The sequence below is a fragment of the Tetrao urogallus genome (assembly GCF_951394365.1).
Source record: "Tetrao urogallus genome assembly, chromosome: Z".
NCBI classification, from domain to species: domain Eukaryota; kingdom Metazoa; phylum Chordata; class Aves; order Galliformes; family Phasianidae; genus Tetrao; species Tetrao urogallus.
This window is the reverse complement of record NC_136816.1, coordinates 55,720,646-55,748,235: the sequence shown is the minus strand read 5'-3', so window position 1 is coordinate 55,748,235 and position 27,590 is coordinate 55,720,646. Positions and strand designations below refer to the sequence as shown.

The following is a 27,590-nucleotide window of genomic DNA, read 5'->3' as shown; positions in this document are numbered from 1 at the left end:
AAGTTCATGATCAGAGAATACAGATTTAAGTTATGGCAGTATCAATCCACGTGTCATTGAGTATACTGAAAAATACAGTTTTGTGTGGAAGTCCAGCTCTTCAGCCATGAACGAACTGAGTGCGTTTAAAATATGGAGTAGTATTTCCTCTTCTGTTGTCTGTGATAAAATAGCACATCTTATTCTCAATAGGAATCAAAATGTGAACGCTGTATTGTGCTGCTTTTGTGAGAAGAGCTTCTCCCTTTTCAGTCACGTGGGATTAGATAAGGCTTGCAGAAGTAAGTACAGAAGATCTTTCACTCTTCTGGTAAAGTCTATGAGAAATGGATGCCTTCCGAGTTGAAGCCATGCAAGAGTCTGAAAAAAGTGAAATATTCATGTCACAATTTCTATTAATTTATACAGCAGATTAAATCATTTCTAAGACATGCTTACTGGCAAACATTCAAGACAGCACAAAAGCATCCATAAATAAATACAAGAAAGAACTGTTACACTGTTACATTGGAAGTTACTACTAAGTTTGCCACTTTAGTGCTACAGGTACATTTCCAGTGCAGTTATTTATGTTGCATCCTACCAGGTTTGCTACATCTCTGTAAAGAGCAGTTACAGCATTGACTGTTACACTGACAAACAAGCAGGAATTTTAGATGATTCTTGTTCCAACTTGGAGTTAATAGCCAGAAGCCAGACAATATAGTAGGAAATTACAAATATTTCCAAATTATGGTACAGATTAAGGCCCAATCCTGAAAATAAGTAAGGGCTGTGCAAGCATGCAGAAAAGTGACATTAGCAATTATGTTTGTAGAAGAGATGTAGAAGTGCTTAGTACAGACATTACAGGAGCAGGGATCTTTATCTAGTTGCTTATGAATACTGTAAACAGCAGTTAATATACATATAGAGTTTAAGTGCTTCATGTTCAGATTGGAAAGAAAAGAGTATTTGGCATTCAGTGGAATGCAGGGATACTACTTCTCCTATGTGACCCACTATTAATCTGTTCAGCATAGGTATAGAAGCAGGTGGAATCTGAAGAAGCTTAGAAGGAAGACAGAGAAGAATTACCGAATGAAATCGTCTATATCCATGGAGCGGGCTCGTTTTTCAGAGTAACCTGTATCTTTTAGGACTGTCTGTATTTTCTCTGAAATTTTGAAATTTTCAGGTATTTCCTGGCAATAGAAAAAAAGGATTCAAATTACTTTCCTAGTCAAAGCACAGAAAAATATTAACTTATTATTTCCCTGCTTTTAGACCTGCTTCTTTTAAGCAATGTAAGCTGTACTTTTTTTTTTTTTCTATGGATTACTGTATTCTTGTGTCTGAAATTATACCGTAGCCCATTCACTATAAATGGATCAGTAACAGTATTGCTAATCTGACACAAGGTTTTCTTAGCAGGCTGTGAGGTCAGTCCTTGAGACACGTACAGCCACTGTATTAACAAAGTCCTCAGACTTAATTTTTTTTCACTGCAATTTAGTAACAGTTTCAGATTTTTCTTTAAGAAAAAAAGCTAAATTTCTCCCTTCCCAAAACCGTCTCAGACATGCTTTTGCATGTCGAGCCTTTCCACTGTTATTTTTTTATTCTTACAATATTAGAATTTAGGTCACAACTCACAGGCTTAAAATTTGATGTATTAAAAAGGAACTTACTGCATTATGTAAGGAACAATGAATTCGGTAGTTGTGATCCAGCAACTGCTCTACAGCACTTGACCTAAAGGAAATGTAAATCTAGAATGAAAGCTGATCTTTATTTTTTTGCCTTTCTGTTAGACTTTACTATAAAAATAAACTATTGACGACATAGAGTTGTTCTTTTTGAACAGATGCCTGTTAAAGGGTTATCTCCTAAAAGTTTCATTTTGTAAGAGTTTGTGACCTCAGCATAAACTCTCCTTCAAAGTTTATTCCAGACTCTGATGGCATGCATTTAACACTGCCATGCATTTTCACAAAGTGAATGGTGAATTGGATGAACTCTCAAACTTTGAAAAATTTTTCTCGAATAGAAGTTACTTACTTGAAGGCTGCAGAGAGTGTCTTGTTTTTCCTAACAAAGGCTATCCTTACCAGACCATCCCATTCCTGAAATTGAAGTGTACAATCTTTACTGAAAGGAAAATACAGCTGCTACAATCAGAAACAAACACTCGATAATTTTGCAACCCTAAATGATCTTTCAGGAGAGTATCTTTCTTAAGAATTTCGTGAAAAAGCACACAATCTTGGACAAAGTAATACAAGTTGAGGAGAAAAAAAAAACAACACTTCACCCAATAAAACCACTTGCTCTTTCCTGTGGCCAGGGCTTCCAGATGAAATTTTAAGTGCTGAAGACGCAAGATGCTTCAGGAATATTTGAATAGTGCTGGACGAGGTTGGAAAAGTCTTTAAGATCAAAACACTTCAAAAGTCAACTCCAAAAACGTTATCTTGTAGCATCTATCTTCTGACACCGTAAAGAGTGACCTGAAGACACTCTTTTTATCATAAACAACAAAGCCATCAGCCAGAAGGGGAAGCACTATGAAAGGCACATTATGAGTTGCAACTCCCCTGCTGATACGGAGTTATTATCTCAGTCTTGTCAGAAACAGAATCATAGATCAACTTACATTGAAATGGACATTGAAGATAACACATTCCAACTCACCTACCATAAGCAAGGATGTCCATGATATTGGTTACCCAGAGGCCCCAGCCAGCATGGTCTGTAACATCTCCTTAGTTAGGACACACACACCTCCTCCAGGAAGCCTGTGCCAGTGCCTCACCGCCCTCTGAGTAAAGAATTTCTTAACATCTAACTTAAATTTCCTCTTCTTTAGTTGAAAACCATTTTCCCTTGTCCTTTCTGAGTCTGTAAAAAGTGAGTCTTCCTCTTGCTTATAAGCTTTCTTTATGTAAAGGAAGATGGTAATGAGGTTTCCTCATAGGCTGAACCAGCTGAACAAGCCCAGCTCCCCCAGCCTGTATTCATGGGAGAATCATTGAAGACATCAGGTCATTTTTAAGGCCCTTCTGTTCTAAATCTGTCCCAACATCTCCACATCCTTCTTGTGTTTGGGGCTCAAGACTGGATGCAGTATCTCAGGTGAGGCCTCATAAGGGCAGATCAAAGGGGGACATTCCCATCCCTCACCCTACTGGCCGCCCTGTTGATGCAGCCCAAGATACACTTGGCGTTCCAGGTCACAAGTGCATGCTGCTGGCTTGCATCAAGCCTTTGCATCCTCAAGGATCCCCAGGTCCTTCTCTGCAGGGCTGCTCTCAAGGAGTTCTCTTCTCATAATGTACACATATCTGCGATTGCCCCAGCCCAAGTGAAACACCTTGAACTTGTCCTTATTGAACTTCCTTAAGTTCACAAAGGCCCACTTTTCAAGCCTCTCCAGGTCCCTCTGAATGGCATCCCTTCCTTCTGTTGTATCAACTGCACTACTCAGCTGAGTCATCTGCAAATTTGCTTGAGGGTACACTGAGACCTACTTTCTAGATTGCTGATAAAGATGTTGAAAAACACTGATCCCAAGACGTCCTGGAGGGAGACCACTCGTCATCAGCCTCTACCTGGACACAGACCTGCTGGCCACAACCTTCTGGCTGCAACCATACAACCAATTTCTTCACTGAATAATTCACCTTTCAAATCTACATCTTCCCAATCTATACATAAGAATGCGATATGATAGCATGTCAAAGGCCTTGAAGAAGTTCAGGAAGATGACATCATTACCCTTCCTTTGTCCATTGATGCTGTCACTCCATCCTAGAATTCCATTCAACTGGCCCTTGGACAAGTTATGCTGGCTGACTTGGATCACCTCCCTGTCTTGCATGCAAGATAATAAGTAGTATGTTACATTGTTAGTAGAGCATACGATGCTCACCTGGAAGTTGATGGGCGGTGGTGGGTTCTTTGGCTCTATTCTGACAACACTGGATTCAACTTTAGGAGGTGGCTTGAAGTTGTTTTTTCCAACCTGTTAGAAGTTAAGCAGCTGCATGATTAATCTGCACATCTTCACATTCATAGAAATGTAGTTTTCTCTTCAACAGCTTTGTTATGTAATGTATACCTTCATCAGATGGTCCACTCGAGCTAATAACTGAGTATTAATAGAAAGTCTGCAGTACAGCTTACTTCCTGGTTTTGCAACCAAACGAAGTGCAAATTCTCTTTGAAACATAAGTATTGCACACCTGGGAGAAACAGATATGACAAATAAATCCTAAGTTTAATCAACTTTTAAATCAAAAGCCAACTAGCAGTAAGAAAACACATCTTTTTCCCTCTCAGCACTTAAAGGAGTGCGCACACTTGCTTAATTAGCTCGGATTGTTCAAAAAAGCCTCAGTGAAATCAGTCAAATTGTTTCAGTACTACTACAGAGTTTGATTATTTCAAGTGGACGAAGATCAAAGAGACAGAGACTAGTCTCAGAGTTTTGTGTGTGACTAACAAATAACTTTGAGTATTTCTATGACAAATCTTTCAAACCCAAGTTCTCTAACTCCAAAAACTGACCAGTAACATCACTAAAAGAAGTCTGTCAACAACATATTGAACAACACACAGAAGTACCTGGTCAGCTACATTTTTACACCTTATATGGACAATAGGAAATGTCATGGCTTCAATTCTACCCTTACCAACCTTATTACCTAATGTAGGAAAGCATTTGAAATTTTACTATGCACTGCTTATCTCTGGAGTAACAATCAGTTGCAATTCTAGTGCAAACAGGAGAAATTCTTGAAGACTAAATCTCCTCCTTGTGCACAACACATTGACTAGCCTACAGGCATCAGCAGTTTCTACATTACAAAAAAGAAAGTAGGAGGCTTTTTCTTCTATCTGTCAATCCAGAGCATTGCTATTTCACATACCTGAAAAAGGGTCTATGAAGCAATAACTTGAAAACAAATGGTGAAGAAATCTGAGGAAAAGAGTAGTAACATCAGTACAACTTCCCAGCAATTATGAAAAAAAATTTTGTCACGTTGTTTAGTCTATACCTGGTAAGGCAAGTTGGCTACACATGCATCAAAAAATGGTAAGTCTGTTTTCAAGACATCTCCAACTTTGATTTCAAGTTTGTTTGCCAGACACCTAAAGAAAAGTACACTGGGGTTACCTTCAGATAAGCATGTTGCTAGTGTTTGCCAAAGCAGCTCCACTGCTTTAAGTTCACATAATTTCCACAGTTGATACTTACGTGCCTTGGACTCTTTTCTGAAGTTCACCCACAAGTCTGGGATCAATTTCACAAGCAATAACCTGAAAATAATGTATATATTTGCAATGCTTCATATGAACTCCTGACTGGGTCTAAAATTACAATTGTAAAACAGGTGCAAGCAGATGTTGCTAGAAGATTAAGCAGCTACTCAATATTTCCATCAGGCTATGTGTGGTTTTTTTCCTGCCTGTCTAAAGTAGTCTAATCCCTGCTCATGTTCCCTACTAGAGGGAATGCTTGGTGAATTCTGCTTCACAATGACAGAAAGAGCTGACAGCAAAAGATCAAAAAGCTATGAACGTCACAAGCCAGTTATCCCTGTGGTAACCCAGGTATCCCTTCAAAAAGTCAGAAAGATCATGAGGCTCTGCTTTCACGGCCTGTATTCTTACTGAAAATCAAGATCAAGCGAGCTTTTGTCCTCTGCAAAAACAGAGGTTTCTGCAGAAACCTCCTGGTTTCTGGCATCCCTGAGCTCGTTTTTAGGACACCTACATTACGCTTTGACATGCAAGAGATACAAGATAAATTGATAATAGCAATACAGTTTGACAAAAACATATATGAATTACACAGACAAAAACTCACTGGAATTATGCGTGTTGAGAAAAATATAAATCAGTTAGTTCTACTTATCCGGATGAGACAGCAAAAGACCCTTCTGTTTGCCACAGTCTAAGCCATAACATGATTTAAGTACAGGAGGAAGTCCACACTTACTTTTTTCACTTTCTCCAGCATCTTTACAGTCAGGTTACCAGTTCCAGGGCCTACTTCCAGAACAACATCTGTACGCCTCAATGCAGCCTAAAAATAAATAGCATCTCAGTATTTTTCTAAAACAAACTTGTAGCGGTCATTCAATTTTAAAATGGAAGGCATGTGCAGCTCAGTAAAAGCATGAAATGAACTAACAGACAAATATAAATGTAGTCTGAATGAGAAGGGGGAAAACAGTGAAAACAATAATGTCCTACAATTTAATTAAGTGGTGCTTTAGATGAGTACAGAAAAGTAAGCACATAGCCACCATTTTTAAGAAATGCAGTAAAATGTAAGAAGCATAGTACAAAAAAACATCTCTGCAACCATAAAAAGGATGTAGAAAATAAAAATGCATTTAAGCAAAAATTCCTTCTGCTCATGAGCCCAACTCTGAAGTTGAGCACCTCCCCCAGCCGCTGCCCTAACAGCAGAAAGAACTTTGCAGCTCACCGAGTGACAGCGGTTAGGTGCAGCAGGCACGGTGGGCACTCACTTCCCCTGACACACGCACCCACACCAGCACGGCCTCACCACTACTTTCACAGAACCCCAGAAGGGCTGAGGCTGGCAAGGCTCTGTGGGTCCACACTCGGCTCAACCTGAGCAGAGTGCCCAGGCCCACATCCAGCCTGCTTCTGGAGATCTATAAGGAGGGGACCTGCCTCCTCACAGGACTCCCTTAGCAGTCCCAGCTCTCTCAGCGTCTCCCAGGAGGAAAGGCGCTGCTGAGGCGCTGTGAGCTGAACACCTCGGGAGGGTAGAATTGTTCGGGTTCCGCGCAGGCACCTGACTGCCCAGCGGCCCCGCGAGCACACGGACAGCGCCCTGGGGCACGCACCTTTTCGATGATGCTGTTGACGACGAGGGGGTTCTTCAAGATGTGCTGCCCGGCGCCGGTGTTGAATAAGATACCTGCGGGAAAGCCAGACGGAAAGCTCGCGCCCCGCGCCAGCCCGACCAGGAGCCGCGGCAAAGCGCGGGCGCTTTCTCCATTAAGCCCACGAACCCTCCGACGCGTCTCCGTGTCGACAGCCCGGTCTGCACTCACCGTTGGCGCGGCCCTCCTGGAGCTGCTGCCGCGGCCTCTTCTTTCCCTTTACTTTAGGCATGGCGGCGGCGCCGCTCCGCACCACGCGCACGTGCGGCCGCCGCGGGACGGCACCCGGACGGCAGCTCCCTTCGGGCAGCGCGGCAGGAGCGCGTCACCGCGGCGCTACGGCGGCCGCGCGGGGGCGGAGGGGCGCTCTCGCGCCGCGGCTGCGTGCCGCCTCGTGCTGAGGGGCGGCCGCTCGAGCGCGGGGCGCGGTCAGAGGGCGGCCCGTCCCGTCAGGGCTATCCCGTCGTCTCTTGTCCTCACAACGAGATAACTCAGAGCCAAGGCAAAGCATGAATTCCTGTCGTAACCACTCTGCCCTGCGCCACAAACACAACTCCGCGCAAAGCGTGAGAGCCTCCTCGAATCACGTCGCACCCGCCGAACACCGCCCAGCCGAACGGCAGCAGAACGCCCGCCGCCCCCGCACAGGCCAGCCCGCGCCCACCTCGCGCACGCGCAGCGAAACGGCGCCTGCCCGGCGTTGCAGCGGGCAGAGCCCGTCCACGTCGCGCGGAGATGACGTGTGCGCGGCGCGCCGGGGAGGCGGGGTACCGCAGCTCCGCCGGCGGGTGCCGGCGTGTGGCGCGAGCTTCAGAATAGGCGGGGGCCGCGCGCACGCCCCGCCCAGCCGCGGTGTGCCGTCCCCCGCTCCCGCGCTGCCGCCGTCCCGCGGGTACTCCTCTGGTATGCAGGGCGAGGGAGCGGGCTGCTGGTGGGCGGGGCGCGGGGTGGAGCGGGGCGGCCTTCCGCGGCGCGGCGTGGCGGGCAGTGGCGGGTAGGGAGGGGGGCGCGGCGCCGAGCGGGGCTGGTCGGTGCTGGGCCCGGCGCGCTGCCGTGTGGAGGTGGTAGGGGCCGGCGGCGTCCTGCGGGCGGGACGAGCAGCGGGAGCGGCCTGCGCCGGGCGGGGGCGAGCCGCGAAGTTGCGCGGCGTCGTGCGGGGCTCTCCGGTGCGCCGTGGCGTCGGGCAGGTGCCGGTGCCGCTATCGTTACGGCGGGTTGCCGGGACAAGGACTCCGCGCTGCCGTCGCGCCGTCCGCCCGGCCCTCGGCGCCGCTGCCGGCTGCGCGCGGAACGGGTCCGACCGGGCAGCGCCGAGGGGACGGGGCGGCGCGCTGCCGGGAGAGCCGCGTCCTGCGGGACGGGGCGGGGCGGCCGCAGCGGTACACACGGCTGTTCTTCTTCCCGCAGGCTGACGTCGACGGCAAAGCAGCTTTTCCCCGAGTCGCACGGAGGGCCGGCGCGGCTGCGGTGAGTTCCGTCTCTCTTTTCTATTGCCTCGCAGCACGTGCGGGGTGTTCTGAGCGCCGCCGCTGCCTTCGAGCGTCCCCATCCTCGATACGGCGCTCCGAGAGGCGCCGGCAGTGCGTGGGAGCGCCTCCTGTGGTGCGCGCATTCCGGGGCTTCGACTTCCTGGAGCTCCGGTGCCCGCCTCTCCCGTCGTCACCTCTCCCGTCCCGCTCCATCGCTGCGCCGTCCTGCGGGAGATTGCTGCGTGCCATAAATCTGTGTGTATGATGGGCTTATCGCTCAAAATGGATGTGTAAACTTTGGGAAGCGTGTCTTCAGATGCAGGTTTTAACTGTCTGCTGGAAAGGCTTCATGTTAATTAATTTGATTAATTAACCAATTAATAATTAGCTTAATGCCCCTGCATGAGAGCAGGCTGAAACTTGCTTTTTTATGTCTGCTGTTGCATGCTAGTTTGCTGTGAAGCGTTCAGTCTTGTTTATGAAATGGCAAAGGTGAGCTGAGTTTCGAAGAAGTTAGATGAATAAGATGGGCTGTGTGAGTTAGGTCATCATGAGAAGTTTCCGATGGCTGGACAAGGGGGAACATAACCCTCATTTTCAAGAAGGGAAAAAAAGCCATGCAGGAAACTACATGCCAGTTGTTCTCACCTCTGAGACTGGCAAGACCATGGAGCAGATCCTCCTGAAGGCCCTACTAATGCATCATGGAAAGTAAAGTGATTGGTGGTAAACAACATGGCTTCACCAAGGATAAGTAATGCCTGGCAAACTTGGTGGCCTTTTACAGTGAAGTTACAGCATCAGTGAAAGACGAGCAACTGATTTCATTTACCTGGCCTTGTGCAAAGTGGTTGATTTTGTCTCATGTGACATCCTGGTCACCAAAATGGAGAAAAATGAATTTGACAGATGGACCACTTGTTGGATAAGGAATTGGCAGAGTGATTGTACTCAGAATTGTGGTCAGCACTCAATGTCCAAGTGGAAACTGGTGTCAAGTGGTGTTCCTCTCAGCCCAGTGCTGTTTAACATCTTTCTAGGCAACAAGGACAGTGAGATTGAGCGTACCCTCAGCAAGTTGGCAGATGACACCAAGCTGGGTGGTGTGGTTAACATACTAGAGGAAAGGGATACCCAGAAGGTATCTGGGTCCAGAGGGACCTGGACAGGCCTGATAGATGGGCCCCTGCCAACCTTTTGATGTTCAGTGAGGTCAAGTGCAAGGTCCTACACTTGGGTCAGGGCAATCCTAAGCAGAGGCAGAGTTGAGAGGAGAATGGCTTGAGAACAGCCCTGAGGAGAAGGGTTTGGGAGTGTCAGTTGATGAAAGACTCAGCATGAACCAGGAAAGAACCTGGGACAAGCTGTGGCTTCAACCTGGAGAAGAGAAGGTTCTGAGGGGACATTATAGCGGCCTTCCAGTACCTGATGGGTGCCTACTGGAAAGCTGTGAAGGGACCTTTTGTAAGGGCATGTCCCTTGTAACCAAACTGTAACCAAAGATTGCCCCATCTTCAGCAAAATCAGTGCCTTCATTTCTGTTCTGGTGCTCGTGTCAGTCTCATCCAGCATGAGGAGTCAAAAAGTCAACAGTGCCCATTTGTGGAGGACTAGACAGCTTGGGGGCTGTTCAATTCAGATGCCAAACATCTACTATGTCCTCAGACCAGGGTCTTGTGGAGGAAATATCACTGAAAGATTGTCTTCTTCTGATGATCTTTCTTGGGCATCTGACATGGTCTTTCTGAGAGACAAAATAATTAGTTAAGTGAATTTTTATCCTGACCTTTTAAGGTCATTCCTTTAGCAATACCTGCTTATATTTAATGACTTTTTTTTTTTTTTTAAAGTGAAAATATAAACTTTTTCAAGAATGTGTGAAGCTTTGTAAAGGCTTCTTTGATTTTGTTGTTGCTGTTTTTGTTTTGTTATCTAGAACTGTCAGGTAATAATTTTGAAACAAGAAAATGATGAAATCCGCATGGGTTTTCGTTAGTGCTGTACTAATTTCAGTGTTTGTCATCTGATGACACCTGTTCTTGCTGAAGCGTGTGAAGTTTTAGTAATCACACCGTTCACAGGGAAGGAGATAAAAGAAAGAAAAGCTGCCTTTTTTTTCCCTGATGTCCTTGCACTGAATATTGATATCAGCGTCAGGGTATGTGCTACAGAATCAGTGTTGATAGGCATGCAGCTTTCCTATGGAAGCTCATTGTTTGGAAAACACTGAGCAAACACCCTACAATAAATTTATTTCAAGTTGAAGAAGTTACTTAATGTTTTGTTTAGACAGATGCACACACTGCAAACTCAGTAACTTTCAGAAGTTCCCTACTGGATTTTCATTTCACAATGTAACTGATAGTCTGCTTTTTTTTTTTTTTTTTTTTTTTTTTAAATTGATTAGGTGTTCCATAATTATACTTTATCAGGTCTTGTTCAGTGGCATAGGACTGTGGGATAAGAATACATTTCTTTCGGAATGAAAATAATTTGACTCTTAAATAGAAACAAATGAAACAAAGTATAAATTTGGTCTTGCACGAATTGAGCTGTGATTTCCTCTGTAGTGCAAGCTCTTTGCCTGCTTCTTCTGGCTTTTCTCCCATTTGCTTCTTTTCCTCCTTTCCATCGCTGCCTTTTTTAGGTTCTCCGAAGCTCTGTTAGCTAGACTAGACAAACTTCTTTATGCAGTGTTTATACCAGAAAATTCTGAATGTACATTTTATTGATGCTTTGTTTGTGTGAGCTTATTTTCCTGAAGTTCTTAGTGCTTTGCAATAGAGATCCTATTGTGATCCTTCCTTTCAAGTTAATCCTGTGTTTTTCGGTGTTGTCAGTGTGTTCTTGCTTTCTGGTGAATTTTGGCAGTTCAGTGAGGCAGAGTCCAAGGTGTTCAAGATATAAAATATCTGCAGAAAATAAAAACATGGTGTTATTTTACCTGAATACCTTTTCATACTCCCTGTGATGTCAGCAGCATTATTTACAGGTTTATCATTTAGTGATTATTTTAAATGGAACAATGAGCCTATCAAGACTTCTAGTATAACATTAGAGCTTTACCTTGACTTGGATTCTTTGTTCTGGGCACTGTTCCACAAAGGGAAAGCCAGTTCTAGTTAGATTTTACAGTGTAAATCAATGTCCTGGTTCCGTGGAAATTGATGATCTCCTAAGAAGCAAGCTGAGAATTTTAAAGTTGTGGTCTCATAATTGTAGGAAATTTTTAGGGAATTTGTAGGGAGATAAAGGTAAAAATGATTGATACAAGTAGTTAATGAGAAATAGTAGTTTGTTTTTGCAGCGTTGTTAAAGCAGAGACATACAAAGATGTATTGTATGTAGGGTATAAAACAGAAGATTACCTATTTGCTCTTTTTAGTTAATTCTGCTAAGAGATTTAGTGGCTACTAGTTTTGAAAGTATGAACAGGATTTTGTTTTTTTTAATCTTTTTTTTTTTAATCTGTGTGTTTTTGACCTGAAAGTCTTCATTTTTTTGTCTGTTTTCATTGAAGAACACATACATTGTGAGGTCTTCAATCTTGTTTGGCTTGGGTTTTTTTTTGATGTTAGGGTGATGCTTTTCTCAAATATCAAAATTTCAGAGCTATTTCAGAATAAGGCTTGATTTGTGACTTTCTGAATATCACCCTGGCAAGTTTCTGCCTTATTTTTTGTGCGAATGTTGGGATGATAAACTTTGCTGTTTAGTATTGAACAAAAGCAAATTCTCAAGCCTTTTCATAGAAATAATCTGTGCTTGGTTGTTTATTTAAGAAACTTACCTACAGAAATATTTTAACTCGGATCGGTATTGCAATAAGTTTACATAGGTTATAAATGAAAATTTTTGTTGACAGAAAATCAGTTATCTTAACTGTCAGATATCATTGTTTTTGTGTATGTTCCTCTTTAATGCATTGTAATCCTTATTCTACAGTCGTTATAAATGTGATGTCTGCCTTGTGTCAACCAGAGAGTAATGACTTGGTTTTTCTTTACATGGTATAAGTATGTATTTATATTTGAAATTAAGCAGTTGTCATTCCCAGTTTTCCTGATTGTATGCTAAATAGATAATAAATACATGTATGTTGAGAAAAATTCAGTTTCATAGATAGACGTCTAGATGTTAGATGGACAGTTGGACTAGCTGGTCTTAGAGGTCATTGACAACGTTAATGATGCTATGAATTGTAGAAATTAACCACCTGAAATATATCAGCTTTTCTTTAGGGGCAAAAGTATTCAGAAAATAGCTTTTAATACTATGCATCTTGCTTGTTTCAGGTAACCTCATGGTTTTACCTGCTTGCCAGTGAAGTTCTGTTTGCAGTTTGCTCTGTCTGCTGTGCTTCACACAAGGTAACCAATTTAATATCAAAATATTTTTTGTAATCCTTCAAATCTAGTAAAAATGTTTGTAGTTATAGACTTAATGCTTGCTTTTACTGTGGATAATTTTCTGAAAGTAAATCAGTTGAATCTCTGTACCTTGACAGTGCTTATGAGTGGGTGTGATGTTATCTTACACAATGTAGTCTAATGAAAAATTAGTACAGGGTGTTTAGATAATGTGCATGGGAATTACCTGTCTGTATTTGCCGTCTTTTATTCGTAAGTGTTTCTCTTCTTTTTTTACATGCTTTCAGATTTTCATGGATCTCAACAGTGCAAGCAGTGTTGTTTTGCAAGTCTTGACCCAAGCTACTAGTCAAGATACTGCAGTGCTGAAGCCAGCTGAGGAACAACTGAAGCAGTGGGAGACACAGCCAGGCTTTTACTCTGTCTTGTTGGTAAGATACAGTGGGAAAAGTGTTGTTTCTTAAATTGTCAGCAAGTTGAAGGTGACTTTTTAGAACGGTGTTGGATAGTGACATCTGGCTAAGGGTGGCATTGAGTTGTCATGGTCCAGCTTGCTGGTGTCCTTACAGAAGCTGTGCTTGGCATTGTCCTCACTGTCTCTGAGGAGATTTGATTCCCAGGCATTTAGGTAAGGGAGAAAATAGAACTTCTAGCAGCATGAGTGGTTGAGCCTCTAGTGTTAAACCTGTTGTAAGATAATAGAAGATAATAGAAAGCCAAAAGGACTGTTGGCCTGGTATGAGATAATAGAAGATCATAGTAGGCCAAGAGGACCCTTGCTGAAGGAATTGCTTTTACCACCCCCATGAGGTAATAACATTGGTATGTACCATGGCAGTACCACCTTTGTTGTGGAGTTGATGTGTATTGTTACAGTTTTCATAGAATAAAAACTCCTTCATGCATTCAGTTTGATACCCAGGCAGTGTTGATTTCCTTCTTGTCAGCAATAGAGGGATTTCTAGGGAGATTAGATGACTTGACCGGTAGTAAAGTTCCAGGAATAGGAAAGATGAGAACCTTATTTTACTGCTATTGTTGATGAAACAGTGTAGATGTAGATCTGTAAATGTGATACAAGGTGATGAAGTACATATTCTCCAAGAACCAGAGAATCTCTACTTCTTTATTTAACTTCATTAAGGCACTCAGACTGCCTGGAAGAAAAGTTAGTTGATACCTTCTTGGTGGAGCAAGGGGTTAAGCAGGTGGTTGTAAATGAAGAGTTGTTAAGACAGTCAATCCCTACGGGAAAAGGGAATAATGTAATTACTAATGTTAGTACCTCTTCTGGGATAAAGAGAATAGAGAAAACTATAGTATGTGATGAAATGTGTATCTTTGAATCTACAGTAGTAGATTCTATTGTAGTACTTAGCAGTGATGTTATTATGCATTTTTATACTTCTTCTGGAGATGCTGTATACCTCTTGACGAATAGAGATGGAAAGGCAGTTAGATTGCTTGTTTGTTTTGTGTCTTTTGCCAGTTGTATGAGTTTTAATTGTTTAGCTTTTTTCCTGTAATTTCTGTGGCAACATTGTGGCTACAACCTTTGATGTTTATCTAATGGTAGCTAGTTTTGAATCGATATCTTTGTTGGCTTGTGTTTGCTTTGTAGTGATGGAGGTTTGTGGCTTTTTTGTTGTTGTTTTGAGCATTATATCTAGAAAGTTGGAATTATTATAGAAATGGAATTTAAGAGAAGTGTATTTTAGTTCTGAATTTATAGTGAAAATGCTTGATAAACATTTTCCTGAGCTCTTTGAAGGCTGTATTTCTTCAAATACCAGTTTCTTCAAACATGGTATGCAGTTACAACATGCTGGTGCTGATCTGAGTCCCTATAGTTTTAATGTTTTTGTGGGCTTCTGAAATGAACTGATTTAAGTGGACTATAGAATAAAACCACTGACTTCATGCCTGTTTATTCACTAAAGAAGGCAGTAATGTCTCATGCCCTCAAGAAATATCAGTCTGATACAGTCATCTTTTTCCTAAGATGCCAGTGGACACAGCATAAAAGCTGCTGTCCACTGTGGTACCTGTTTTAAGTTACCATAGCTTACCTTTATTTCAGCTTTTCCTGTTTAGTTAATCTTTAGAAGCACTGTATAAAATAATTCCTGTAATGCACATGCATTTGTGTGTACTTGTACATACATGTGTGTAGCAGTGTGTGTATGAATGAATATGTGTATGTATGTCTTCAGCAGTTGAAGCTAATGTTCAAACGTAAAGCGTAGGCAAATTGTTGCTATCCTGTCAGTTCACTGCTTTCTCATTGATATTGGTAGTCAGGGAGGTTCTTGGCATGGGTCAAGAATAATGAGGAAATCTCCTCTTCTGCACAATGCAGAATAGTTTCTTTCTTCAGTCAGAATCTGTCTGTTTTGTTGAAATAATTTTGTTGTAATAATTCATTGGTGCTGGTAATTACCTTTAAATTCCCTGTACTACCAGATGAGATTAGAATTATATTTACATTCTTCATTAGACTTACATTTTTCAAATTAAATTTTAAGGTTAGCATTTTTGTAAGCTCTTAAAAGTAGTTATAACATATTATTTTGCTTGTCTGTCAAATGCTGACTGATGCAGTTTGTTTCTATACACTCTTATACACAGAAGGGTTTATACATGTGCCAGTGCATGTTTTTATACAGCTTCTTTTCTTTCTGTGGTATGTTGGATCACTTTTAATGTTTGTTTTTTTTTTGTTGTTTTGTTTTTTTTTCCAAACAGAACATCTTTACAAATCATGCCCTGGATGTGAATGTCAGATGGTTAGCTGTATTGTATTTTAAAAATGGAATTGATCGCTACTGGAGACGAGTTGCGCCACAGTAAGTTCTGACTCCCTTCCACTTAACCTACAGCAGATTTTGGTACACTTCCCCAGCTGATAGTCAGCTAATTCCTTTGTAGACAGCAGCTGCTTTGGAGTTGATGTTGAAATTGATTAAAACTTTACAACGCTGTGGCCCTATCTGCTCTCATATTACTTCTCACAACTTTCTTCATGTTTAAAAGAACTGAGCTACAAGTGTGTTTCCTAGTCATCAGGTTTTGAGGTAACATTATGAGGTTTGTAATTATTATCTAGATTTTCTGATAGTGCAGATATAGTAGGAGTGAAGACTCCGGAAAGGTTACTTGTGCAGATTTCATATGATTCGGAATTCTCATTGAATTATATGCATGGGAAAGAGGCACTACCTAACACAATAGGAAATTCTGGTCTTCCTTTTCTTCTCCTGTTGTATCTGTTCTGATAATACATGACAAAAAGCTCTCCAAAGAAGCTACAAGTCTAGTCAGTATTAAGTACTGAATATTTTAGTTATTATAAAGTTACAGTGCCATTATTAATTGTTGCAAAGAATTATGTAATTCACAGAATCACTGAATGGCTTGGTTTAAAAACCATGTACTTTCAACCACCTACTATGGGCAGGTTGCCACCCACCATATCAAGCTGCCCAGGGCCCCATCCAACCTGGCCTTGAACACCTCCAGGGATGGGGCCCCTGCACCTTCTCTGGCAGCCTGTGCCAGGGCCTCACTGCCTTCTGACAGATGACCTACTCATATAACCTATTAATGTAGCTTTAATTCATTTGTAAATCAGAGCTAAAGAAAGTTTCTTTTAAAGCAATAATTCTTGAATACTTACACGCATGTGAAGAACATTCCATCTCCAGGAACAGTCACAGTATACTAAATGCCTCTCTTACACTGTGTTCAAGTTTTCCTTGAGTCTAACAGGACTAACTTTGCCCTGTTTCTGCTGAGCAATTGTAGCTTTACAACTGCTATTTCTACATGGTGGGAAGATACTAAGTTGAACTCATTAATTATTTGGAAAGTGGAGTGTTTCGTTCTAATAAAATTCATAGTTGCAGTATACTAAGTTGTAACAACTTCTTTAAAGAGCAAATGATCCTTCTGAAACATATTGCTTTCTGCACGTTTCCCTGTGCTGTCCATCATACTCAGGCTACTTATTCTTTACTTGTGTTAGACTTAAAGCAGCATTTTTCAACAAGTAGTTCTAGAGATAGGCCTTTGAATGTGCTTTATCCTGTTTTCTCAGGCAACTTTCTCTGAGTAGATTCTAGATTTGTGATAGCCTGTTTTCAGGCACTGTTTGAGCTATCTTTTGGAAGTGTTATCAGATTGTGGTCTTATTTTATAATTTTGTACATTCTGGGCTTCTTCAGAAGTAACTTCTCACAAGTCTCAGTGGTACTGTGAGTTTCTTTTCCTGAAAATATTGCTGATTTCACATTTAATTTATTACTATGAATTCCCATCTTTTGTGGACTTTGTTCTTTAATTTGATTACTATATTAGCAACCTTCATAATATCTTTCATCATATTTTCATTTGAATGCTGATTTCAAGTAGTGTCAGATTTAGACTACTAGTTTGTGAACTAATACATCCTAAAAATATGTATAAATAAACAAAAGCTCCAGAGGAACTTTTTAAATCTGTGGGTAAGTATTTTCCCATGCCACATACACAGAAAAATATGAAAAAGCTTCAAAACTCCAAATTGTGGAAGACTACAACTTAAAGACTTGGAGACTTAGCAATTTTTCCTCTGGTGTAATTCAGCCCAGAGGTAAGATAACTTATTGAGTAATAAGCACTTTTCATAACTTCTAGTTTGTATGGAGTTGTAGGTATTTATTGCAGTTTATTAAAGGAAAATAGGCTGATTCCTGTGGTTATGTCTATGAACTCTGCAGTGCATAAATAAGGAGCTGGAGTTCTAGTGTCCAGCAGATGTCAGTGTTGGACTATCTGGATGGTAAATTCTTTGGCGCTCCTGTGAGTGGTTAGAGACTTGTATATGAATGTCACATAAAAACACACTATACCGCTTGGATCCTAATTAATTTCTTAAATTCTTTAGCTTTCTGTCCACTTTGTTTATCATAAACTTCTCTATTTAAGGGATTTCTTCTTTTGCTTTGCTTGTAAATGCCAAAGCTAACTTACAATATTTTTACCTGTAGCAATGAATTGTAGATTTACTGATTCTGAAATGTCCATTCAGTATGCTTGACAGAAAAGACAGTTCAGGCAAAGGCTCTCATAAGCTCACAAAATAAAGGAAATCGTAAAGTTGAATGATTGAAACACTTTCTTTGTTTGCCGTTCTTCAAAGTGACATATCTTTACAATCACTGAAATGTGCATGTGTAATTAATTGAGATTAGATTTCTTAGGTACATTATTAGTACCTTTCATGTTGTGGGAACCATTCAGATTATGCCTGTGTATCTGTAAATTTTATGCTGCTTTTGTGTATTTACAAACATAACAACAAAAATACAGGCACAGTGGAAATTTTTCTTCTGTGAGTAAATGAAAGTGCTTGAGTCACAATTGTTACAGTAATAACTGTACAGTAACTCCTTAATTAGAGTCAGTTTTTACTTTGTATAGTTTTTCTTGTCTCAATATAGCTGTATCTTACTCTGTATGTGAACTTTCTCTTTTACCAATTGGGTTTATGTAAGTTACAGTAAAACCTGATGCCAAAAAACCTTGTAATACTTGAGCGTTTCACTTTTTCTTCAAATACCTTGAGATAGTTGAAAAACAAGGGATGACCTCTTCATAATTTACATTTGTATGCCATTTTCTTGAAATACATATTTCGGTTTGATAATCTTCACCCAGACACTATAATGCACTGATTGCAGTAATTGTCCAACAGTAGTGACAACTCTGAATAAGGATTATTGAGTTTTTTTGGAAATAAAATTATGTTCTAATAAATGTATCCTGACAGTGCTCTTTCTGAAGAAGAAAAAACAACATTGCGTGCTGGACTTATTGCCAACTTTAATGAACCAGTGAATCAGGTCAGTAATGAGAAACTGATTTATACTTGAATTGGTTTCTTTCTTTACAAAATATTTTAAAATAAAAATTTACAAGTTTTAATTTATATGTTGCATGTCGTACACATCTTCATGTCGAAGTGAGATCCGGTCTCATAATATATATCATAATTCATCTTTTGTTGTTGTTCCTTAGTTTTGGTTTTTGTTCTGTTGCTGGTTGCAGTGACAGTTTGTTACCCTTTGCTGTTTATGCAGATATGTGGGATATTCAGGGAATTATTTCACCCAAAAATGACTTTCTCCACTCCCTCTCCTCAGTGACTTTCTTTTTTCAGATGTGCTCGTACACTGATCTGCCTCTCAGTATAACAGCACTAGGGAGGGTGGTGGCAGTGGTGTAACAGGAATGAACTGTTGAGAATGCTGACACATAGACCCACCTAAGCAGTATTGCTGCCCTGTGTCTAATCGCAGCTTAAGTGAACTTGCATAAACATAATAAAGATTTAGTAGGATACTGTCTAGTCATATATAATTTGAAGTGACTAAGCTACTTTTTGATTAGAATAAGGAGTTGTTGTTGAGTTTTGGGCCATTAACGTTAGCTCTAAGTATTCGTACGCTAGATGAATCAGCCTGCCTTCTGCTAATGGATTCTTGCTTATATAAACATGAGATTCTGGGAGGACTTATTAGCTAATATTTTAAGCTAGTTCCTAAGGAACTTTGATCTCTTTATAATCTTTATGCAAAATTTAAAATTTATGCCAGTTTAGCATTTTACTTAATATTTAATCAGAAAGTTGAAGAAATTGTTTTTCTGTGCTTTAAAACTTTAAAATATCTTCAGGAAAAAAAAAAAAAAGATGCAAAAACTTGATAAGTCCGTACTAGCTTTTTATAAATTCAAGATTTATTTGGCTGTTAAATTCTGCAGTGTTTGTCTCCTGAATGATTTTAGACTTTATGGTACCTGTGTATTGTTTTGATTGGTTTTTGTGGTTTTTTTTTTTTTTTTTTTTTGTTTGTTTGTTTGTTTGTTTGTTTTCAGATAGCAACTCAGATCTCTGTACTGATTGCTAAAGTTGCCAGGGTGGACTGCCCAAGGCAATGGCCAGAACTTATACCCACACTTCTAGAATCTGTGAAAGTCCAAGATGATCTTCGACAGCACAGAGCATTACTTACATTTTATCATGTTACGAAGACCCTGGCATCCAAGCGACTTGCTGCAGACAGGAAACTTTTCTATGATGTAAGTAACGTGATACAGTATTGCACAGCATAAGCAAACAACTTGTCTTATATGCTTGTCACTTCCCTCTGGTTAGCTGAAAATGAAATAATGGCAGTTACGTAGACTTTTACATCTGCCCTTGAAACAGAAATGTGCTTACTTTGGGCATATGTACAATGTGAAGTGCTTGAAAGTCAATTTCTATGTGAAACAAATGTATTTCAAACTGTTATTCAATTTTTTTATCTGAGTGTTTTTATAACATTTTGTATTAAGAAGCAGAGTTTAATCTGCAGTACAATCTGTGTAAATCAGGTGTTTGTTAACATATTGTAAAGCAGATCTTACAATATATGAACTAGCACTGTTTTTGGAAGAGTGTCCTGGATATGTATCTCAATGGTATTTAAAAAATGCTGGATTTTAGACTCCGTTACCACAGTATTTTTTCCTTTATTGTCCGTTGAAATGTGTTTGTGATGATTTGGCTTTCATCAGATCAACTTCTTTTTCCAGGTTAATTGGAAAATAGGATTTGAATGAAAACACCAAATTTTGCCTCATGGAGTTTGCATTTTCCATTGTGAGAGTCTGCTGTTTAGAATGCAAATTTGTCTTTGGCTGTATTTGCAGTCCAATCTGGAGTTAGCCAGTGATGTGATGTAATTAACTAGATGTAGCAAATTAAACATCAGTTTCACTGTGTTGTACACAATGGAGGAAAAAATACCAAAAACATCTTAATCTGAACTGTATGTATCCACAGCTTTTTGAACGTCAAGTGGAAAAAGAAAATTTTTTAAGCATGTGATACTATGATATTGTTGACATATAAGGTTTTTTTTAATTTATTTTAGAAACAGCAGACTTTGAGGTTTGCTTCTTCTGTCTCCTGGTAAAGGGAATTCACATCTCTTAAGTGGCATTTGACTTCTCTTAGACAGTGGAGCTTTTCTCATGACAAATAACAGAGCTTTTAAGCATTTTTCCAATTTTTTAGTGACTGCACTTCAGAATATGTGTAGTAGAAAGAGAACAGTGTTTTTCATCCTAATTCTTACATTTAAATATTCATAATCTTGAGGGGACATTTTACCTTTCTAATATTTCTCTGCACTTTTAAAGAGAAATAACAAATTGTCACATTTCACTTACTGTTTTGTTGTGGTGGTTTTTTTTTTGTCATAAGAAAGGAGCAGGCTTTCAAAGACTATCTCCTAGTACAGCTAGCTTGGGTATTTTTGACAATTCTTCACTCATATTTTATTTTCTGTTTCAAATTTCTTGAACTCCTTAAACTTCGGAATTAAAGAAGCAGTAAGGATGATGTTAATAGAGCTCTTGTATTTGTGATCATATCCTCTTTGATGGTTTCAGCTATTGAACAAACTCATATGATCGTTTTCTTCTATGCAACAATTTTTTTTAATTTCTGGAAAGCAGTCTTCAATGAACGTAACATGTAGTGTTTGCCACATCTGATCTTTTGCATTTTGAGAACAGTATGGAACAGTAATACATGAGGAGCTGAAGTAGTAGAAGCGGCAGTATTATTTCCATGAAGACACATTAGCAATATCATTCCCTACAATTTAATTTTTTTGCTTTAAAAATATTTATATTTTCTACCTGCTATCATGATTCTTTGAAAAAAAGCAAAACAAAAAAATTGTAGAAACTGCAGCTTGATGGAAGATATTTGAATAAACCAACAGGAAGTAAATTTGATACCAGATACTCCTATGTTTTCCAGAAATTACTTTTTTTTTTTTTTTAATCATGGAAGTGTGAAGTTCTGCACAACTTCTGTCTTACTTCTTTGATGCTTTAGAGATTGACAGCTATTTGAAGTATGGTCCAGAATAGGAAACTTCAATACAAATCCTCATGGTCATTGGCAGCCTATGAGATTTAACACTGAACAAGTCTTCCATCTTTGATTTTACCATTACTTTTCATCTTGAGCAGTTTTCACGTATGATAATACTTGATGGTTGTTCTTCTTTCATTACTACCACCATCAATCTTTTCCTACTTTATTGACTAAGTAAATTTAAGGCAGTATAGCCCTGTGACTAGATCTTTATAATTTGCTTTATTGCAATATCTAATAGATATTTAAATGATTTCAAATGTAAAAAAATGTGATGGGTCCTCCTAATGGGTAGTGCAGGTATTTGTGATTCTTTTTCTCCAGCTATTGTTAATAAAGCAGTTATTGTTTTAAATACTGTCAGTCATGCTATATTTTAAATTGTGTGAGTAGAAGTCAGAGTTCAGAGCTATCACAGAAATTAGTTTGTGGAGGCATCATTCAATACAACTTGATTAGATACATGCATGTCAGTCCTACCTGTATTCCCAGAGTAAGCTGATTCACATGTTAGCGATGCCGTGAGACAAATTAATTCTAGTGAGAGGAGGCAATCAGGAGAGATTTGAGCTTTTGAAGCCTATTCTATGGCTAGAATCAGTGAAAATCAATTAAGAAAGGGGGATTATATAGTTGCCTTTAAAGTGGTAGAGTCACAGAACAGGTAGCCTGGGAAGCAGCTGAATCTGTCATAATATATTTGAGATAAGACAAGAAGTTTTTTCCAAACAAGAAGTTTGGAAAACATCTTCTGTACAACTCGGTACAGCAAAGCAGTGAGTGAGACGCTGTTGTCCATATCATACAAGAAGGTAGAGTAATAATTTAAGCCTAAACTGGCCTTTAAAATTTACAAACTTATCATAGTAGGTAGATTTGGAAAATTACATACATTGTTGATCTTTCTTTTTCAGCTTGCATCTGGAATCTATAGCTTTGCGTGTTCCTTGTGGAATCATCATACAGATACTTTCCTACAACAGGCTTGCACAGGGAACGAAGCTGCTGCCTCGAATTCATTAGAAAGAACCTTGTTGTCATTGAAAGGTAATAATATCAAATGATGTTAAATATGTTATGATACAATTCGCTTCAAATGATCAAGACTTCTCTGGTAAAGAGTCTTAACAATATGTCACAAATCCATGCCTATTGAGTAAACAGGCCTCTTTTGGCATGCCTTTAGCAAGGCAGGGTGAAGATGGTGCATTGGAAAAAGAATAAAGTACCTTTGTTCCTCTATATGCACTGTTCTGATATACTTGTGGGAAGAAGTCAATGTTTAAGAGATGAGAAAGAGAGGGGCATGACAAGAAGCATTTTTGTGTGTGTTATAATGCAGGTTTGCATCTGTCTGTCTTATTTTAAGCACATAACTGAGGAAGCTGATCAATAAGTTTGTGTTAAGTTCATCTTATGATCAGTGAAGAGATATAGCCATATCAGTCAGTTTAGATTTTTAGATCAGTTTAGACTGATGCTCAAGAATTTATCAGTGAAATGAATGTGTGTTTGTACTGTACTTTGTCACACTGAGGAAATAAAATATTTGTGTGCATACCTGCAGTGTGGTTGATAACAGTTTTCAGACATTTCAGAAGTTGTGGCATAGGGCTGCTTTGGGTTTCTGGCAGTAAAAAGCCTGAAAAAATTAATAAGGTGATTTGTGGGCCATATCTGACTTACTCCTTTTGTAAAACCATCTCCTTAATGGGTGAATATGTAAAACTTCTGCAGAATTCTTCTCGATGATTCAGTAACATAGTGTTTTCTTAATTAGTTTTCATGTCATATATTGAATTTTAAAATAATTCAGTAAGATTATCATCATGGTATGTAGAGTAGGACCATCTGAAAACCCAAAATTGATCTTTTATTTGGAGAATTGGAAGAAACACACAGCAACTAGGCATGTTATGAAATCTCTTGGAGCAAGGGCTGAGAAATATCTACCCAGTAATTTCTTTTTCTCTAGTGCTTCGTAAACTAACAGTCCATGGATTTGTAGAACCTCATCGAAGTGTAGAGGTGATGGTAAGGAGCATTCAACTGTTTCTATACTTACATTAGAAATCTTCAGTTATTGTTTCACCTTTTAGAGCATATTTAAAGGTTGTTTCATGCATGCCTGTGCAACCTTTTGGCTGCCTGGGCTGTGCTGAGCAAACAGAAATTGTCTTGGGGTGCATAACACCAAGTTTGCTCTGAAAGTAATGCCTCCTATTTATTTCCATGGAAACTACAACAGATTGAATATAGTAACACTATTTGGTAGAGCAAAATCTCAGCTGTAAAAAATTAGTTTTCAATCTTGTCATCTATCAGCTATGTATTGTTTGCTGTGATGAACAAGAGCTTACGTGGTGTGCTTGTAACAGTCTGCAGCAGTGAAGGTGACCTGCTGCTGCTGCTGAAACACACCATGCAGTGCCTCACTGTGCTCACGTCCACTGTGCAGTTAGTCTCCATCAATGTTCAGTGTCAGTGAATGTCAGTGGGTGCCATTTTTTCCACATGATGGAATCCAGTGATACACTTCTCTTTCTTCCTTACGCTTACACATCAGACACCATTTTGTCGGACTGCCCCTCTGCTGCCATCTGTTTCATGGCTTCACATTACAATGAAATATTGACAGGAAGGTTCATCCTCAACTTTCATACCACCAGCATCCACCTTCGATACCTTGGGCCAGTATATCAAAATAGCAGGCATTACTTTCGGAGCAGCCATCATAAAATATTATATCAGTTATGTGTATTAGTAACAAAACTTATCTTAATCTTTAATACTTTTTTATGAAAACAAAAAATGCACAACAAAAACCCAGAAGCAGTGGGACACGTGGCCTTGTTTTTGTGAAATGAATGCATCAGTCCCTGGTTTGATGGCAGTGGCTGCACTTCTTAGTGAGCTCTCAAGCAATTTGTCAGAGATTTTGGGTAAAATGTTACTCCTGTACTTCAGCCTTGAAAACAGTTGTTCACCCGTGAATGTGCTGCCAAAAAGCAATGATATGAATAAGGCTGACTGTAAAGATAGGAATGTTTTTATTTTTTTCTCCTGTAAGAGTGGGCTTATAAAAGTAGAGAGAGACAGTCAGATTTTTAAGTTGAATGTCTGGCTGCAACCTTGTACGCTCTGTTTGAAAATACCCAGTTTGTATATTTACATATATTTGCCTGAAAACAGAGTTGCAAATTGCCAAAAAAGATATTATTTTTTTTTTTTTACGTTCTTGAAATCTGTTCCTTTAAATTCCTTTATCAAAGCAGAAAATGCAGCTGCGTATTTTTTTTTTGCTGTTCACAGGACTGTGTTCAGCCAATGAATCGAAACGCACACATTGATTGGCTGTAACTCGAGCTAGCACTGTGCTGCGCCCTGCCCATGTTCTGGCTGCAGCTTAGACAGCACTCATTACATGCCGCTGTTTGGCTGCTGGGGGGCAGTGTGGGTATGTGCCTGGGACTGGGCCAGTCAGTGGGAGGAACTGGTGTGGGGTAGGGTGGGCTGCAGTGCCGGCTGGGCCAGGCTATGTTGGCCCATGGGTTGGGCATGTCCTCACTTAATGATGAATGTAATGTCATATTTGTCCATGATTGGTATTTTCTGCTTACAAGATGAACGCTTGTGGTATGCAGCCCATCTATGGAAAGGGGAAGGGAAAAAAAAAAAAAAAAAAAAAAAAAAAGAAAAAAAAAAAGAGAGAGAGAGAGAAGAAACCCAAACTTTTTCCTTATCCTGTCCACTGCTGAAAAGCACTCAGGAGTTGAGGTGCAGTTGTATGCATCCAATTAGATGCTGTGTTCAAGAGGAAGGGTTGTAAAGCATATGTCTATATTTTTGCATACACATGTTTGCTGCTTATGTGGTACTAGCAAGGTCAGTTTAGATGCAGTTTGATAGCTACCTAATTATGTGTTTCATGGGGAAATTACTTGTCCACTGTAATTAATTACTTAATTAAAAATGATCAGGAGATGTCTGAGCTGGTAACATGTCTGAACTGACTTCAGTTTTACTAACTTTCTTCTCATATTATACTACAAAATAAGCCTAATCTTTAATCATACACTTTTATATTTTTCAGGGTTTTCTACATGCACTGTTCGAACGGCTAAAACAGTTTCTGGAGTGTAGTAAGTGTCTTAATGCTTGTGCCTCTGTTAGTTAAATACTGGAATTTGGATATAAGAATAGTGCAGTTATATCAAAAACATATTTTTGTAACTGCTGAACTAATACTTTAAATGGTTTTGAAATGGCACCGGAAAGATGTCAGTATAAATTTTGTTCCACCAAAAACTGTACCTGTTATAATGCCTATTTTGGAGAGAAAAAAATATATATATTGTAAGTGATGGAATGACAAGATAGAAATGTTAAAGTGCATAGATGCTACTAAAATTCAGGTAATCTTCAATTCTCTTGTTGTTTGGGAGAGTTTTATGCTTTTCATATTTCCTGGACTCTGCCATGTATTTTCGCAATTAGCAGACGGGAAATAAAGACCACATTTAGCTATGTGCATTTTATATGTGACAGAGCAGACAACCACAAGTTAACACAGTCAACAGAAGCATGAGCATAGCTGGCTAGTGTTACTTCTGTAAGGAAATTACCAGATGCATGCAGTTGTGGTTTAAGCTAGCAGCATTCAGCACCATTTGTCCACAGTGTAAACTTTTAATTCATGTGAAACTTGTTAGGACATTCTTTTAGGATTCAGCAAATTTATTTCAGAGATTGAATAGAAATAGGTTTTTTTATTCAAATGAAAGTACTTAGCTCAGGAGCCTGTACTTAGATAAGAGGCGCTGGTCTGAATTCTGAGCTTTGCTTCTAGGAAAGCTTACGGAAACTGCCGCTGTGTTTGATGCCGGAGTAAAATTTCTGTTCGCGCTTCTGAAATACAAATGCTTCTGCATTCAGCTATTTGCTTCTTCTGCTGTACGATAGTCATATTCTTTCCGGCCTTTTGATTTTTGGCTAGTCTCCAAGTATTAAGTGACTTTAAGACCATCCCATCTGAAACTTGATAATTTTCATAGTTCTTTAGATCGTAGAGTATTCAAGTGTTCAGAGTAAACTGAAGTTTATTATTTCCACTTTCTTATCAGTAAGCTGCCTTACAAAAGCAAGCAGAACTATCTAAATTAAATTAGAGTTTATTTATCTCCTTTTTTTGCTTGTGTGCCCTCTGTGTAGCTCTTTTCTATTTTTTATAAAATCTGTGTCTTCTGTGTATATGGGCAAAACTAATAAGGATGTAGTATATTCTTTGTACGGGGACATTTTAATCTTTTGTATGTTTTTTTTACTCCTTGTCTGTACTAGCATTTTGCTTGTATTTTATTTTGTCTTTGAGCTTTTACTGTGAACTACGTTTTGTTCAGATCAGTTACAGTGAATTTCTCTGCTACTGAGGAATGATTAAATAACTCTTTTTTCATACTCATAACTTTCTGTTTATAACTTTGAGCTTATTCTGCTATAGACTTCTCTCTGGCTTCTATAATCCCTGAACTACAAATAAAACAAGTTGTTCTCCATTATTAATGTCTTGAAATGTAGTTACCCAGAAATAAATGACCCTTAAAAAAATGATTGTGTTAAATATCTGATTTATCAGGTAGAAATATACGGACAGGAAATGTATGCAGAGATCGTCTAGAGAAGACTATAATTCTGTTCACTAAAGTGGTAAGTAAATTTTTTGGTTGCTGAATAACCATTTCAGTAGTAGAAGTCCCTTTCCAGTTATGTCTGTTTCTTAAAACCAGTAGGTCACAGATCTCTTAAAGAAAGGCAGGGTACTCCAAATTCTTTGTTATAAAGTACCCTCCTCTTTATTTTTTTTCAGAAATGT

General features: G+C 39.5%; 2 protein-coding genes across 2 annotated transcripts in view; one reads left to right on the top strand and one right to left on the bottom strand.

The window, feature by feature from the left end:
• Nucleotides 1-317: 317 nt before the first annotated feature.
• On the bottom strand, nt 318-7,137 carry DIMT1 (DIM1 rRNA methyltransferase and ribosome maturation factor; the record flags this gene model as incomplete). The annotated part of the gene is made up of 12 exons (XM_079548383.1): nt 318-360; nt 1,078-1,184; nt 1,671-1,734; nt 2,041-2,105; nt 3,911-4,003; nt 4,100-4,223; nt 4,911-4,960; nt 5,040-5,133; nt 5,240-5,301; nt 5,984-6,070; nt 6,867-6,940; nt 7,077-7,137. The coding sequence occupies 12 exons, from the start codon at nt 7,135-7,137 to the stop codon at nt 318-320; spliced, it is 924 nt and encodes a 307-aa protein (XP_079404509.1).
• A 5,900-nt stretch (nt 7,138-13,037) lies between these two features.
• Nucleotides 13,038-27,590, top strand: part of IPO11 (importin 11) — a gene marked incomplete at both ends in the record, with an annotated part of 65,439 nt that continues 50,886 nt past the window's right edge. Inside the window, 8 exons of the mRNA XM_079548730.1 lie at nt 13,038-13,175; nt 15,490-15,590; nt 18,554-18,630; nt 19,664-19,863; nt 22,633-22,765; nt 23,694-23,752; nt 25,812-25,860; nt 27,354-27,424. Coding sequence (XP_079404856.1) covers nt 13,038-13,175; nt 15,490-15,590; nt 18,554-18,630; nt 19,664-19,863; nt 22,633-22,765; nt 23,694-23,752; nt 25,812-25,860; nt 27,354-27,424 — 828 coding nt within the window. The remainder of the gene's footprint in view (nt 13,176-15,489; nt 15,591-18,553; nt 18,631-19,663; nt 19,864-22,632; nt 22,766-23,693; nt 23,753-25,811; nt 25,861-27,353; nt 27,425-27,590) is intronic.